The sequence below is a fragment of the Netta rufina genome (genome assembly GCF_964035555.1).
Source record: "Netta rufina genome assembly, chromosome: 1".
In the NCBI taxonomy this organism is placed as follows: Eukaryota; Metazoa; Chordata; class Aves; order Anseriformes; family Anatidae; genus Netta; species Netta rufina.
Window position 1 is genome coordinate 81002348 of NC_140123.1, and position 14366 is coordinate 81016713.

At 37.9% G+C, this 14366-nt stretch overlaps 1 protein-coding gene across 3 annotated transcripts in view; it reads left to right on the forward strand.

Moving 5' to 3' along the window:
* The window catches only part of CDKL5 (cyclin dependent kinase like 5), a gene marked incomplete at both ends in the record, with an annotated part of 79796 nt that overhangs the window by 17569 nt on the left and 47861 nt on the right, over nt 1-14366 (forward strand). For all 3 annotated transcript variants that reach the window (XM_084306590.1, XM_084306591.1, XM_084306592.1), the window contains 2 exons: nt 10117-10162; nt 12661-12797. In XM_084306590.1, the coding sequence (XP_084162716.1) occupies nt 10117-10162; nt 12661-12797 (183 nt within the window). The remainder of the gene's footprint in view (nt 1-10116; nt 10163-12660; nt 12798-14366) is intronic.

The window sequence follows — 14366 nt, forward strand, 5'->3', positions numbered from 1 at the left end:
CTAGGGAGAGAATAGGAAAAAAGGTAAAACTCATGGGATGAGATAAAGACAGTTTAATAGGACAGAAAAAGAGGGGAAAATATATATACAAAACAAGTGATGCACAATGCAATTGCTCACCACCTGCCAACTCATTCCCAGTCTGTCCCTGAGCAACAGCCTGGCCAACCCCCCCAGTTTTATTGCTGAGCAAGCATGACACCATATGGTACGGGATATCCCTTTGGTCACTGGGGCCAGCTGTCCTGGCTGTGTCCCCTCCCAGCTCCTGGGGCACCCCCAGCCTCCTCGCTGGCAGGGCAGCACAAGAAGCTGAAAAGTCCTTGCCTTACAGTAAGCTCTGCTCTGCAACAACTAAAACATCAGTGTGTTATCAGCGTTATTCTCATCCTAAATCCAAAGCACAGCACCATACCAGCCACTCAGAAGAAAATTATCTCAGACAGACATAATAAAGATGGTGAGACCTTCCCCTTTTGCCAAGAGTTATTCTTTTGTCATATTTGGGCAACCTTTCACCGTGAACATAAAGTCTTTTTTTCCTGGCTCAGAAGTGCATGTGTATGTGTGTGCAACATCTAAGAGTTGTGTGTTAGATAGTCTTACTGGTAGGGGGTAATTTTTGTAAGAAGAGATAAAAAAAAAAAAACAAAAAACAAAAAACAAAAAAAACTTTTTAAATGTTCCTGGAGCTGGTGTGATGTTTAAACTTTTCCTTTTTTATATAAAAAAGGAAAAAAAATATAGAGAGAAGTCCTTGGACTCTGTAGAAACGACCTGAAGTGAATCTACAAGCTTCTTTCTCGATTAAGCTCCAAAATCGGAATCTTAGACGTGCAGCACAGAGGTAGAAATGCTATTTTTATGAAGAAATCTGAGTAACTGCGTTTTTTTCCTCATATGTTTAGTAGTGACAGAAGTCTTCCTTGGATGCAGTTTCCTTTATTTCCTCACGTACATTTACATTACCATACACCTTGGCACCTCTGTGGTTCCTCCAACGTCTGTGACCGTGATCAGTAAACCTAGCGTATGTTTGAGGTATGAATTTTGTCTGCTGTCCTTTTTAAAGAAATTTGGATTGAATTTGAATCCTAGATACTGTTCTATAAAGAAGAAACAGTTTCTCAAAGGAATGCAGTTTTAAATGCTTGGCAGAGCAGAATGGCAATATTGTTAAGAGACAAGAATTTCTCCCTTATTGGCCAAAGAATGTGCAGTCTGTCTGATCCTGGAGAAGAAAAGCCCTTAAGCCCTTCTTTCTGTATGAACTTGAATGTAGACACTCTGAGAAGAAACAAAGATGTCTGTTTAAACCCATTTTGATATGTAGACTGGAAATTAAAAAAAAAAATAAAAATAAAATTAGCTAAATTAAAAGGGAAGTAGGAAAGAGCATTGATTTAGGATTTATGGGTAGCGTCCATCAGGCTCATGGAGAAAGTCAGAAGTGAGGAGGAATGATCAATGAAATAATCCTACCTTATCATACTAAAACTAATTAAAAAATGAGGACAAGTATAGTACCAATTTGCACCTATAGAACTTTCTTGTTATAAGATTGCCCTAGAACTTGGCTTTGATAAGAGCATAGTGTAGTCAGCAACTATGTCTCATGATTTGTTGGGGGCAGGGGAAGAGAAAAGAGCAAAAAGATAGCTTTTTCTAAATGCCACAGTATTGTTGGGGGGGGGGGGAAACAACAACAAATAACTTGCTGTACTTGTGTAGAGGAAGAAGTAGCCAAAGAATTGAGGTTAGAAAATAGAGGTGGCATTTCTCATTCAAATTTCATGAGTGAACTGAGGCAGAAGGTAACAGAGCACAGAGCTTGAACAGAGTATTCAAGAAACTGGTTGGTGGGGAGCTCATGGAAGGCAACTTAAAGGGCAAGGGAAAGCTGGCAGTCCTTTAACAGCATCCTCTGAGCATACGAACAGTCCGTCCTGGTGCTCAGGAAAATAGGTAGACTGATCAGCAGGCTGACTTGGCTGAGCAGGGAGTGGAGTTCATGATGGAGCTCCAAGAGGGGGGAAAAAAAGTATACAGGAGGTGGAATCAAGGATAGGCTGAAAAGGAGGAATATAGCAACATTGATTGGGTGCATCTGGGTGGTGTCAGGAAAGCCAGAGCTCAGCTGGAGCTGAGATTTGCAAGGGCAGCAAGAAGCACATCTGTTGCTAGGCTGGCAGAACAAGGAAAGTGTGGACCCACTACTAAGCGGGGCTGGCAATTCAGTGACAGCAAACCCAGATATGTCTGAGGTGCTTGGTGCCAACTTTTTGCTTAGTGAAAGGGTTGAGGAAAGAGATGAATTATCAGCAGTGGGTGAGGACTGAGTCAGGAATTACTTGAGATAAACCGTACAATTTCATGGGACCAGATGGGCAGCACTTGAAGGTACTGAGTCCTTGCAGCAGGGCATCTCTTGATTCATTGAAAGGCTGTGCAGATTGAGAGGTGTCTGATGAAAAGAGAAAGTTTGTTTTAACTATTATTTTAACAGTATTCCAACTGATTTTACTCATGACTGGAAAATCCAAATGCAATTTTCCCTGCATTTCACAGTGTGGTTTAACCCAGCAGGCAGCTAAACACCACCGAGCAGTCTGCTCCCTCCCTCCCCAGTAGGATGAGGGGAGGGAATTGAAAAATGTAAAATGTGAGAACTCGTGGGTTGTGATGAAGACAGTTTAATGGGAAAGAAAGAAGAGGGAGGGGAGGGGAGAAAAAGTTGGTGCCAACACAATTACTCACCACCAGCCAAATGATGCCCAGCCTGTCCCCAAGTAATTGCAGCTCACCCCTAGCCAACTCCTCCCAGTTCCATAGCTGAGCATGACACCCTGTGGTGTGGGACATCCCTTTGGCCAGTTTGGGTCAGCTGTCCTGGCTGCGTCCCCTCCCAGCTTCTTTTGCATCCCAGCCTGCTTGCTTGCAAGGCAGTGTGAGAAGCTGAAACGTCCTTGGCTTAGCGTAAACACTGCTCTGCAGCAGCTAAAATACCGGTGTGTTATCACCATTACTTTCATCACAAATCCAAAACATAGCACCATACCAACTACTATGAAGAAAACTGTCTTCCAGCCAAAACCAGGACACCTGTGCATACTTAAGATGAATATGGGACTTCATTTTCTTTTAATGTGCTCCCACAGGTAGTAGATGTAGACAGTTGACATGATTAAGATAGAAATTCAGGTATGTATGTGTAGACCTGTACAAGTGTCTAAACTCCTGCTGCAGTGAGTGGATGGCTCATCAAAGAACAGAGAGTTCAATTCATGCTACTAGGGGAGATGAAAGGTACACCTATACCTAGGAAATCTCAAATGCTGATGTTTAGGGTTACAGGATCTTGTCTGGAGAGACTCTCCAGCTCTGCTGATTCTAGTAGAAGTTTGAACACCTAGCTCCATGCACATACCTGAATTCAGATGTCTCAATCTGAAACTGGATTCTGCCTGAAGAGTTTCAGCCTAAGAAACCTGCTTGACAAGCCTGTCTTGGTTCACAGTAGGTCTTTTTTTAAACAGGTTAAAAGAAAAATGCCTGTCCAACTCTTGATAAGAATAGTCTTAATGTCTGGCCAAATACTTAAAATGTGAAAGTGCCAGATAAAAAATGTTTGGCAGAAGAAAATAGGCTGTATCACTTGCACAAGTAAAGTTCTCAGATTTAAAGCTTGAACTGTGCAAAGTAAACTTCATAAGTTCACCCAATCACACTGATTCGATGCTCAAAGCTGAAAAAATAAAACTGAAGAGCAAGATAAGACTTCCATATTGATGTTTGTTTCAAAAAACTTTTCATTAAGTTTACCAACTCTTGAGTTATCAGGTGCTCAAGGAAGGTTTGGTACATTACTAAGAACAAATAATTATGAAAATAGTGTAATTACATCCATCCTGATGGTCTCTGCGTTTATGGCAGCAGCAGTACCTTAAAGAAAGCCATAGAGTACAGCTTGTCTTACTGTTTTTTTTCCCTACTTCATTATCACTTGTATTCCAAGTATTAAGATAACATTATAAAAAGTAATTAAACATCCTAGTCGTTGCCCAATGTAGTGTTAACCTATTTATAAATAGCTTTATTTTTATTACCCATTTTTTTCACAATTTCTAGACTTAACAGGAAAAAAAAAATGAAGTAGAACTGGAAGAAGATTGGGATTTGAACCTTAAATGACTACTGATTTTTCAGTATCAGAGAAACTTTACAGCTCCGTACTGAATTTGGGTTCCGTTTTACATCTATGGTTGGGATTAAACAATGCTGTCAAATTGTAAAATGATAGGGATTAGTGCTACTGTAGTGCTACAATAGGACAAAATGAAGCCCAGATTATTTTGAAACAAAAACTGCTGCAATAATACTGGTTTACCATGAAAAGAAAAAATAGCTGCATTTATAGTATTTAAAAGCTGCCTTTTTCTTCCAGATCCTTTTCATTATACTGTTGTACAGATTCATTGGGAATACATGCTTATTTTCTTGCTTGGAGAAATGTGAATAAATATGAAAAACCATTTGGAAGAAGAAAAGTTTCAGTGCTAACCACTATCATCAGCATAGTAGTTAGCAGCAAACACTTCCTTCAGTGTTCTTTTCAGGGTAATATTTGAGGGCTGTGGGGCTGCTTAAATTTTAACGTGATAACCTCGGGTTCAAGAAACTGCTAATTCCCGCTGGTTATGCAAACCCAGCATTGAGCGTAATGCAGAACAAGAATACAGGGAGAATATGTGCAGGGCTGACATCAGCTGAGTGACAGCACTCAGCCCCCTGGGCTTCCCTTGGAGGCTGGGGAAAGGGGGTCCTCTATTTATGCACCGTGTCTTTAGGCCTGCTCTGAACCGCCCTGTGCACCTCTGCTGATCTTAGATGAAAGCTGGAGGGACTAGGCTGCGAGGCTGAGATCAGTCTTTGTAACTTGCTGGGAAGCAGAAGAGGGGAAAAAAGCATGAATTGGTGGCTTTCAAGTTGTCAAAGAATATCAAACGCGTATGTTGTAATGTGCCCATCTCAGGATTCAGGTGTGCCTCCTACTAAGTGCTCAAAGCTACAGCAGGCTGCTCGTGATCCCACCGGGGTGGATTCTGAGGGGTAGTCTGAGGATAACGAGGATATTTGGAATATCTCCAGGGGTGTGGGGATGTTGGGGATGGGGATGTTGGGGATGGCTGATAGGTGCCTTCCAGCCCCACCACCCTTCGGGCCTACAGCTGCAGTGTTCTCAGCTCCTCATCTTGTTCTTCTTTACCTGGGAGATGGTGTGGCCATCTTCTGTAAAATGGGCACGTTAAGTATATAAATCCTTGTTCCATTAAGGGTCTTCTCTGGCACTTAGCTGGTTAGCGAATAACACTTTGCTTTTATGAGATGTGAATGGATTTGTGCTGATTCATTCTAGATGCTTCTTTTCAAGTAGATTCTCACTTGTACCTGTTGGAGAAATTCTAACCAATTTTCCAGTAAGCAAAGGCATTTTGAAAGCTCAGACATGCTGTTCTTCATTATTTACCAGGAGATCTGTTTCTTCCTTAAAATAAATAAATAAATAAATAAACAAACCTTTTTGGATTAGGAAGTAATTTCCTGAAAATCCTTCAATGCTAAGAGTGATATTTCATAGATAAACCAACTGGTGTTTTTTGTTTGGTTGGTTGTTTTTTTTTTGTTACTTTTTAAACTGAAAAATAGGAGAATCACATTTTTTTCAAGTGAGAAATGTAAGATAAAAGCTGAGAAACACTTCTCAAGAGAAATTCCCAAAGTCTTTTGGGTATCCAAGACTACATAGCACTTTCATTGTACTTAAAAGTGGCATTTATTTTTTATTTTTTAAATAAATTGAATTTATCGGTTTGCGTGTCTCTTTAATTTACACAGAAGAATCTAAGATAGTCACCAAGATTTTAAAAGTAATATCTGCAAAATTGCCAGCACCTGCTATTAGAAGTCTCGAGAAGGCAGGATGCTGTCCTCTGCTCTGAATGTATTGCCTAGAGGTAGCAGTGCTTTAAGGCAGAATGCAGATGGAGTCAGAGCAGTGTCTGAAGATGTCCTCAGGACCTGATTTACGTGCAGTCGGTGATGCTTGTTACATCTCTGAGCTTGCACTGTGGGTAGCTTGGCAAAAGCTTAAAAATGTTTCTAATGACGAATGTGACATTTATGATAAATCAATCAGTACTGATTAAGATGGTAATATTTTGTAAGTTTTTTTGTTTGTTTGTTTGTTTTTACCTAGACAGTACGTTGACTGGATATGAGAATTTTCCATGCCAGGAGCTGGACACTGAGCTATTGTCTGAAGAGGGTGTGCACAAGCAGGCTGAATGTTATATTAACTGTACTCTTCTCTCTGTGCTTCAAAAAAGTCTTGAAAAAAGGGGGAAAAAAAAAAACAAAACACTTGAAAAGCAAAAAGGTATTTTTAGAGAATTAGTTTTACTTTGTAGAATTGCAACTTGACATGTTTTTGAGGAGAAGAGAGCCATATCCATAAAAGAGATGAGATTTCCAAAACAACTTTAAAGTAAAGAGTTAATTTCACAAGTATTAGTTTGATCTGTAAAGATCAGATTCCTACAGAAGCCTGAGTTTTCTCCGTTGAGTTCCCTCATTGCTCGAAGTTCTGCTTTTCTCTGTATCCCTGATTCTGTCGATCTTCTCAGGGGTTAGCAGTGTGGCGTCTGTTTGCTTTGTTGCTAGTCTGTCACTTGCTTGAAACTTCACGTAGGGCCCGTATCATCTGACAGCTCCATCATCTGTCTCCTAATCCAGTAAGTATATTCTTACCACCATGCTATATACCTGCAGAATTGGTCCGTATCCAAAATGTATTCTGTGTTTTTTCAATCTTATTCTTAGTTTGTGTGACAATATGTACAATTGTGGATCAACAGCTAAGCATTAGTTCATAGCATAGTCTACATATGTTGCTTATCTGCAGCATCATACAATGTATGGAGGTCGAGTTCTTACTGCTTTCCTCCACCAAGGAGGGACATTATATGTATAGCTGACAAAGCTCACAGTTTTTTAATTGCCTTTTTTAACACCCGAATTTCTCTGTAAAATTCTGTTGAAATTTGACATCCAGTTCCGAATTAGTAGTGGTGATGGTATATGGAGAAACAGGCAAACAGGGTGTTTCAGATGTGTTCTTCCTTTGGAAATAAGTTTAAACTGATCAGTGAGGAGCTCCTATTGTTTATATTACCTCATATAAATTACTGAATTGGTTTAGAGCACTCAGCCAGGAAATGGGAAACCTGCACTGAGCTTCAATTCTCTGTTCTGCCTGACAGCACTCCCAAACCCTGCTGTTTTGGAGGTGCTTCAAGTCTTGGGGAAGTTAAAGAATTTTTGACAAGCAGGTGCATCACATTAAAAAGATCTTTGTACAGTAGTCTTCAGTGATGGTCCATTTTAGCTTTGTCATGACTGCTTCATCACTAACTGATTCCTAGAGGATGCCATTTAGATATGATGGGTTCTCCAAGAATCCTAGACAAGAATGTGCCAGCTTAAGGAGGAACAAGATGTTACTCATGTAGCTCCACAAAGCACCAATTATCTACTCTCATTCTGTTCTTATTCCATTTCAAGTTACTTAAGTGTAATACTCTTTTTTTGTGTTTTTTTGTTGTGTTTTTTTTTTCTACTTTTTTTAAGATAGGATATTTAATTTCCTGGAACTCCAAAGCAAAAGGAATTATTGTTATATATAAATTCTTGATTACTTCATCATGACAATATTAATTAGTTGTATGGAATAATACACTTGTTTAGGCTTTTCAAATGAAAATTTCTTCAACATTTTAGTATTTTAAACTGTCTGGATGACTTTTTTTCCAAATATGTTGTTAATGCATCCAAAGTAATCACATTCACTATATACATCAGGATCAGCAGACTAGTGGCACAGAGCCACACGGACTATATATTTTTGAATGGTGCAAAACTACTGTCTGTGTGAGGCAACAACTTTTAATTCCTACGTTTCTTTCAGTTGACTTAGCCATTACTTTGAGAATGAAAATACAGCATTTTAATGGCTGCCAAAACATCTACAAATTTTTATTTTCCTTCAAGTGAAAAAGGAATAAAATGGTAGTGGATGAATTCGGCTCATCTGCAAAGTGGTGTGTGCACACTGTCTAAACATCTTACAGTCAGTAGAGTCTTTTGAGGGCAATTACAGTGCTCCTTTTCTGAACAACCTTTCAGAGGCTTAATTAGCCAAAGTACCTAACGTTAGATACCAGAAGTCAAATGAGTTAAATACGCTCACCCTTTTAGCAGTGTTCTTTCATAGTGCTCCTACTACTGTTGTTATTATAGTTGGAGTTAATAAATATATCAATACTGCAACTTTGTAGGTACAGTAATCCATTCAGTTTAGTTTAGACCATTCAGTTTGTAAGCTTCCTGAGGCAAAAATATATTGGAACAGCATTTGACATAAAAGCTATAGACAAGCCTTTCAGAATCATTCCAAACCTGAAATGCATATTACTGCCTCAGTTCTGACATCCATTTCTTTTCTGTTCTGTAAGTTGGTTGAGCAATGTGTGGTTCTTGGACCTTCATAGTATCTCAGCTGAATTTCTGTAATGGCCTTCAGATTAGACCAGTCTGTATGAAAGAGACTTCGGTAGCAAAAGAGTAATGCACGTCTTCTCTAAAGCTTGTAGCATGTACTGAACTACCCTTCTTCAATGTGAATTACGTGGAGTTTGGCCACTTAAATCAATATGCAACACAGTACTTCCCAGTTTTTCTGACAGATGTTATGAGTGATGGTCAAAGGATCATTTTTAAACACACAAATAATGGATACGTATTATAACATTACGTTTGTTTTGGACAAACCACAAAGTTCTCTGCCTGGTAAAGTTCACTCTATTTTTAATACTTCCCAGCCATCAGCTATAAGATGAATATGCAAACTTATTGTTTTGAAGTTTTCATTTGTTTGTTTATTTAAATTTGCAGTGGTATTGATTTTAATCTAGAGACTGTTCAGTATCTACAGTAGTTTTTCCATTTTTTTTATTTTAAATGGCATCAGGTGTTTTACAAGTGTTGCGATAATTTGAAGTTAAAAATGGAATAGATGTCTGTGTTGTTCAGTAACCAGTTATGCACATGTCATCAGATGTTCGAGGAGGAGTTAACTTTTTCATTGCTCTTCTCCAGTGAAGCCTCTGTATGCTGTTAATAGTGGGAAATTGTTATATTTTTGAAAACTGTGAAGTTTGGAAAAGGTGTGTAAGGTAGCTCTAGCTTCTCAAATAAGTCTGGTAGCTGACTGCCTACCTGCTCACATCCCCCATATGCTGTGGCCTTAAAACTTCTTCCCCATCATCTTACTTAAAATTTGTGTGCTGCACCATCATATGAACTGATGTAATCGTTTGGCCAGACGCAGTCCTGTTCACATGAGAAGTGTCTCTGTTGAAGAGAAAAATGTGACCTATAATGATAATGTTTGGTGAGAAAAGAGAATTACTAGAGGACAATTTTTTATTTTTTATTTTTATTTTTTTTAAAGTATGGAGAATTTATCTTCCCAAAATCACATTCTCTGCAGATACATGAAATTTGGAACCCAAAAGCTTTTGGCATCCTAATACTGGATTCAGGTTACTTCAGGTCTCATTGTAAACCTTAGTCATGTCCTCATATATTATTTTCATTTCGGTTCACAAGGACAAGCACACATACTCATACTTTGGTCAGATAAAAGATTGTTTGACTTTCAGAATAATTAAGCAGCAAGAATCACAGGAAGAACCACTGAAAATGTAATACCTTGTACCTGGTACAAGGTATTTAAAGATTAATTTTGGATATTTAACTTTATTTTTCATGCTGGCGTTCCTAATTGTGATGTATCCGTACATGGGTTTTTGTATTGCATTTAGCCTGACCGCTGAGATGTTTACCGAGTTTTTATTCATTTTGGTTGGCATTGTCAAATTTCTCTGGATGCTTTTTTATTCTTTTTTCCTCTGATGCTTGGGGAGCAGGATGAAACCAACAGGAAAAAAAAAAAAAAAAAATCTCGCTCATTTCATTTTGTTCACTTTTGCTTTACAGGAGACACATGAGATTGTGGCAATCAAGAAATTCAAAGACAGTGAAGGTAACCTTTTCTGCTGTGTAATCTTTCATGTCAATAATTACCTTGTTAATATCTCTCCAGTTCAACTAAGAAGTCTAATATAGCAAGACGTGATTTTAAATGATCATGATTTATTAGCTCTGTGAATATTCAAGGCACTTGATCCTTTATACCTGCCAAGGGACTGTATTATACAATCAAACTAGAAAACTTTGGGCAACCTGGTTTAGTGGGAGGTGTCCCTGCCCATGGCAGGGGGCTGGAATTAGATGGTCTGTAAGGTCCCTTCCAACCCCAACCATTCTGTCATTCTAACTACCTTTCTTTTTTGGAAACAAGACTGGCTTTTTGGCCTGCACACGTTCACGACAGTGAAGCCCAGTATGCTGTCATAGGCAAAACTGGCAATCAGCTGCTGAGAGCAGCTGTCTACCTTGCACGCATCAAAAGTTAGCCCTAATCCCTCCTGGCCTAGCACAAACAGAAAGAGAAGCTGAGTGTGAAGTAATAAAAGGAGTAATCCCAGTCAGAGGTGATGTAGCTATAATCAGCCGTGCACCGAGGCTTTAGCAGACAGCTCAGCAGTCTAATGATGTGGTTTAAAGAAATAGCAGCCGTTTTATTTTAGCGAACTTCCATTTTTTGGTATTGTAATGGAATTGTGGATGGAGGTGTGGTTGGTTACAAGGACTGTAATTTTCAAAGTGGGTTAGACACAGCAAATTCAGATTGGTGTCTGTCATTTCCTGCAATACAAACTCTCACAGCGCGGGTAATTTTGCCAGATGCTTGAAGGGTGTAGCTGATGAATCTTCTGCTATTCAGAAATCTGTTTTAAATCCCTGTTAAAGAAAGTAGATCATTTAGTTGTGGTGGCCATCTTGACCAGGTCATGAGATTACTTCAGAATCACATTTTCTACTTTGTGTCAACTGTTGAGTACACATCAAAGACAATGAGGCTCAGTATTAAGCCCCAAACAGGATTATGATGTTAGACAGTACACCAAAAAACAAAAACAAAAAATGCATCCTTGCCTTTAGTTTTGGCTTTCCATGAGAATTACGTAATAGCAGTTTACATGACTGATGACTGCTTTTCGGAGTTGTAGCTAGTTGTTTACAAGTTTCTGGAAATACGACAGAAGTTCTTTTGATAGATTTGATTCAGGCCATTTCACATCTGTCTTTTTAATATGGTGCTTCATTACAAATCTGAATGTACTGTAATTGTCTCTATTGCCATTTTTGTTTCGCTGAATTTTTGCTGTTTGACATGTGCATGCTAAATGAGCTGGAAAGAGTGTGTCTAGTTTTAGAAGAAATTATGTAATCGGGCTGACGCAAGCCAACACTGAGCACTCAGTTTCAAAATGAAATGATTTAGATGGGTTTAAATCATATGTTTTTAATCAAAACGTTTGTGGTGCTAGTATTTTATTTTTCTCTCTTCTCCTGCTACTCTTCAATATTTTTTCATCTACTGATGATGATTGTATGCATTCATATGACCTGTGCTTTTCTCTCTCTGCTACAGACCTGTTTTTACTTTTTGCTTGCTTTGAAAAGCAGTTTCTCTTCCTTTTCTCTTATTTCTGTGTCTTTGTGGTACATGACCTGCCAGAGGGATTTAGTTTTGATTTCATGCAGTCATACACCATTCAATAGTTGTGGATAACAATACTAAGAGATTGAGAACCTGTCTTCTACATGTGCATGGGCAAAGTTGCTGAATTAATAGATTCTAATATACTCCATTTTATTGGATGGTTCATTGGTACTATCCTCTGGAACCCAGCCAGTTCAGTCACTAAACTCAGCAAAGTGCTTGTTCATCAATAAGCACTCTACAAAGCTTTAGTAAAACACCGTTGTTTTTTTGTTTTTGTTTTTTTTAAACAACCTTCAGACAACTAAATTGTCAAAACAATAGTTGAGTATCTTGACTTAGAATCACAGATTCAAGGCTTCATTGAATCAGTATTTGCTTTACTGCCCTCTGTGGCCAGGCCACTACATTGATCTGCTTTTCTGAATTTCATTTAAAAGCCATATGTGGAAACTTAAAGGACTTACAAATCTGTGCTTCTGCCTTAATTTGTCATGTTTTTAAATTACTTTAGAATCAAATTGCTGGGTTTTGAACAAAAAAGATCTATGTTTGCATTCTAGTGCTTCTGGTGAGAACGTAACTTTGTCAGTGCTTCGTGCATGTGATAATTATATGTGGGGTGGAGGATGTCTGTACAGATACATGCATATTTTTGGAAGTCTATTAGTGGTCTTCATAATGAAAAGATAAAAATGCAAATTATTGCTTCTTATGAAGCAACATTTTCTGCCACTGGAAGCCACGATGGTAATGAAGGGAAGACTGTGAAGGTTACGTAATGAATGCACAGCCATCAGCTACCTCTCTTCCAGCTACCTCTCTTTTTAAGCAGGGATTCAAAATAAAGATTCATAACGCTTCTTACTGAGTTTTTAAATACATTTTACTTTGTCACTTTTTCATTCTAGAAAATGAAGAAGTCAAAGAAACCACTTTACGAGAGCTTAAAATGCTTCGCACTTTGAAACAGGAGAACATAGTGGAGCTGAAAGAAGCCTTCAGAAGAAGAGGAAAATTATACCTAGTATTTGAATATGTGGAAAAAGTGAGTTGAGTTTATACTATCCTTGCCATACTTAAATCATCAGCTTAATGGAAAAGTCTTTAAAATTATTTACACATTTAAAAATGAAACACTTACAATCTATGAAGAGGAACAGCAGAAAAACTGTAATACAATCTGAATTGTTGTAATTACTGTGAGAAAAATGGCACTTTACTGTGAGAAAAATGGCACTGATAACTCTGTTACTGTTTTTACATCATGTGTTGGTCTTAAAAAAAAGAAAAACAAAAAAAAAAACCAACACAACAGTTCTTCCATACATGAACAAACATGTTAAAATTTTGTACACTGGAATACATATAATTTGAAGAAAATTTTCCATCCAAATACTTCATTTTTAATTGTAAAGTAGATTAGCTGTCATATGTTATGTGTGTAATGAATTTTTAACATAGTCTTTCAGAACAAGATCATAGATTATTGACCTTGGAATTTGTTGCAGCTTTCTCGATCCCTGCCTGATAAAAATAGGATTTTTGTTTGAATGTTTCTCTAACAAGTCCACTATTAATCGTTGCTTAGAGGTATTTGGCAAAGATCACTGTCATTATTTCCAATCCTGACCTCATTTGAAGCAATTCCAAAACTTTCTTAGATTGGCCTACTATTGCCAAACATTCTGCCCTGTTTCTAGGGAGAAACAACCTAGAAGAGATTGGTTCTCCATTATTTTTTGCAAACTTTGTGATGATGGTAGACTTTACCTCTGTATCCTAACCATTTAGGATTTCTTCATGGAAATAATTAGATGGTATTTGGATACAGTAAAACTAAATGCAAGCTTAAATATATGTAGCTTTCACAAGATACTGTTCCCTTGATTGAAATTTTCATTTAATGAAAATTTCCTGCCAATCCCTGCCAATGTGATGTTGCAGTACAGCTAGGTGCTAGCCCTTTTCAGTCAGTTATTTCCTGTGTAAAGGTTCCCCACCCTAAATAGTGTCTCATTTACCTCAGTTTGCAATTTACTATGTGGTATAACTTCATTGCATAATGTGAGGTGACCTATTTTAGGCCATGGCTTGGCAGAAGTCATTTTTGTTTTTCACCAGGTTAGCAACTCCGAATGTGGTGGATCTTTCTTATCAGTAATGTCTGAAGCTTGACTTGTTCCACTCATATTCCTTGTGATTGTTCCAGATTTGTGTAATGTCTTTGAACACACACCAAGCAGAACATATATTTAATCTTCTATTATAGTTGAATTAGCGAAGCTCACCCTAGTAGTGGGTTGGAAGACAAGCATCAATAAAAGACATTCAGTTTCTCTAGCAATAGCGTATTTCAAAAAATGTTAAAGATAGACATTACGTGTCTAATGCCATTTTTGTTCTAAAATTGTTTCTATATGAATGACCATCTTTACTTACAGTTAAACTTCACTTTCCATGAATGTTTCACATTTTCAGATGTGTTGAGTAGTTTCCACTGGTTCTTACAGATGTCTATAAAACCAATCTAAAGACCAGGATGATTTCTGTATTTTCAAATGAGAAAGAGTAGAAGGAATTAAATAAAACATGGTACAATATGCTAATACTTGTT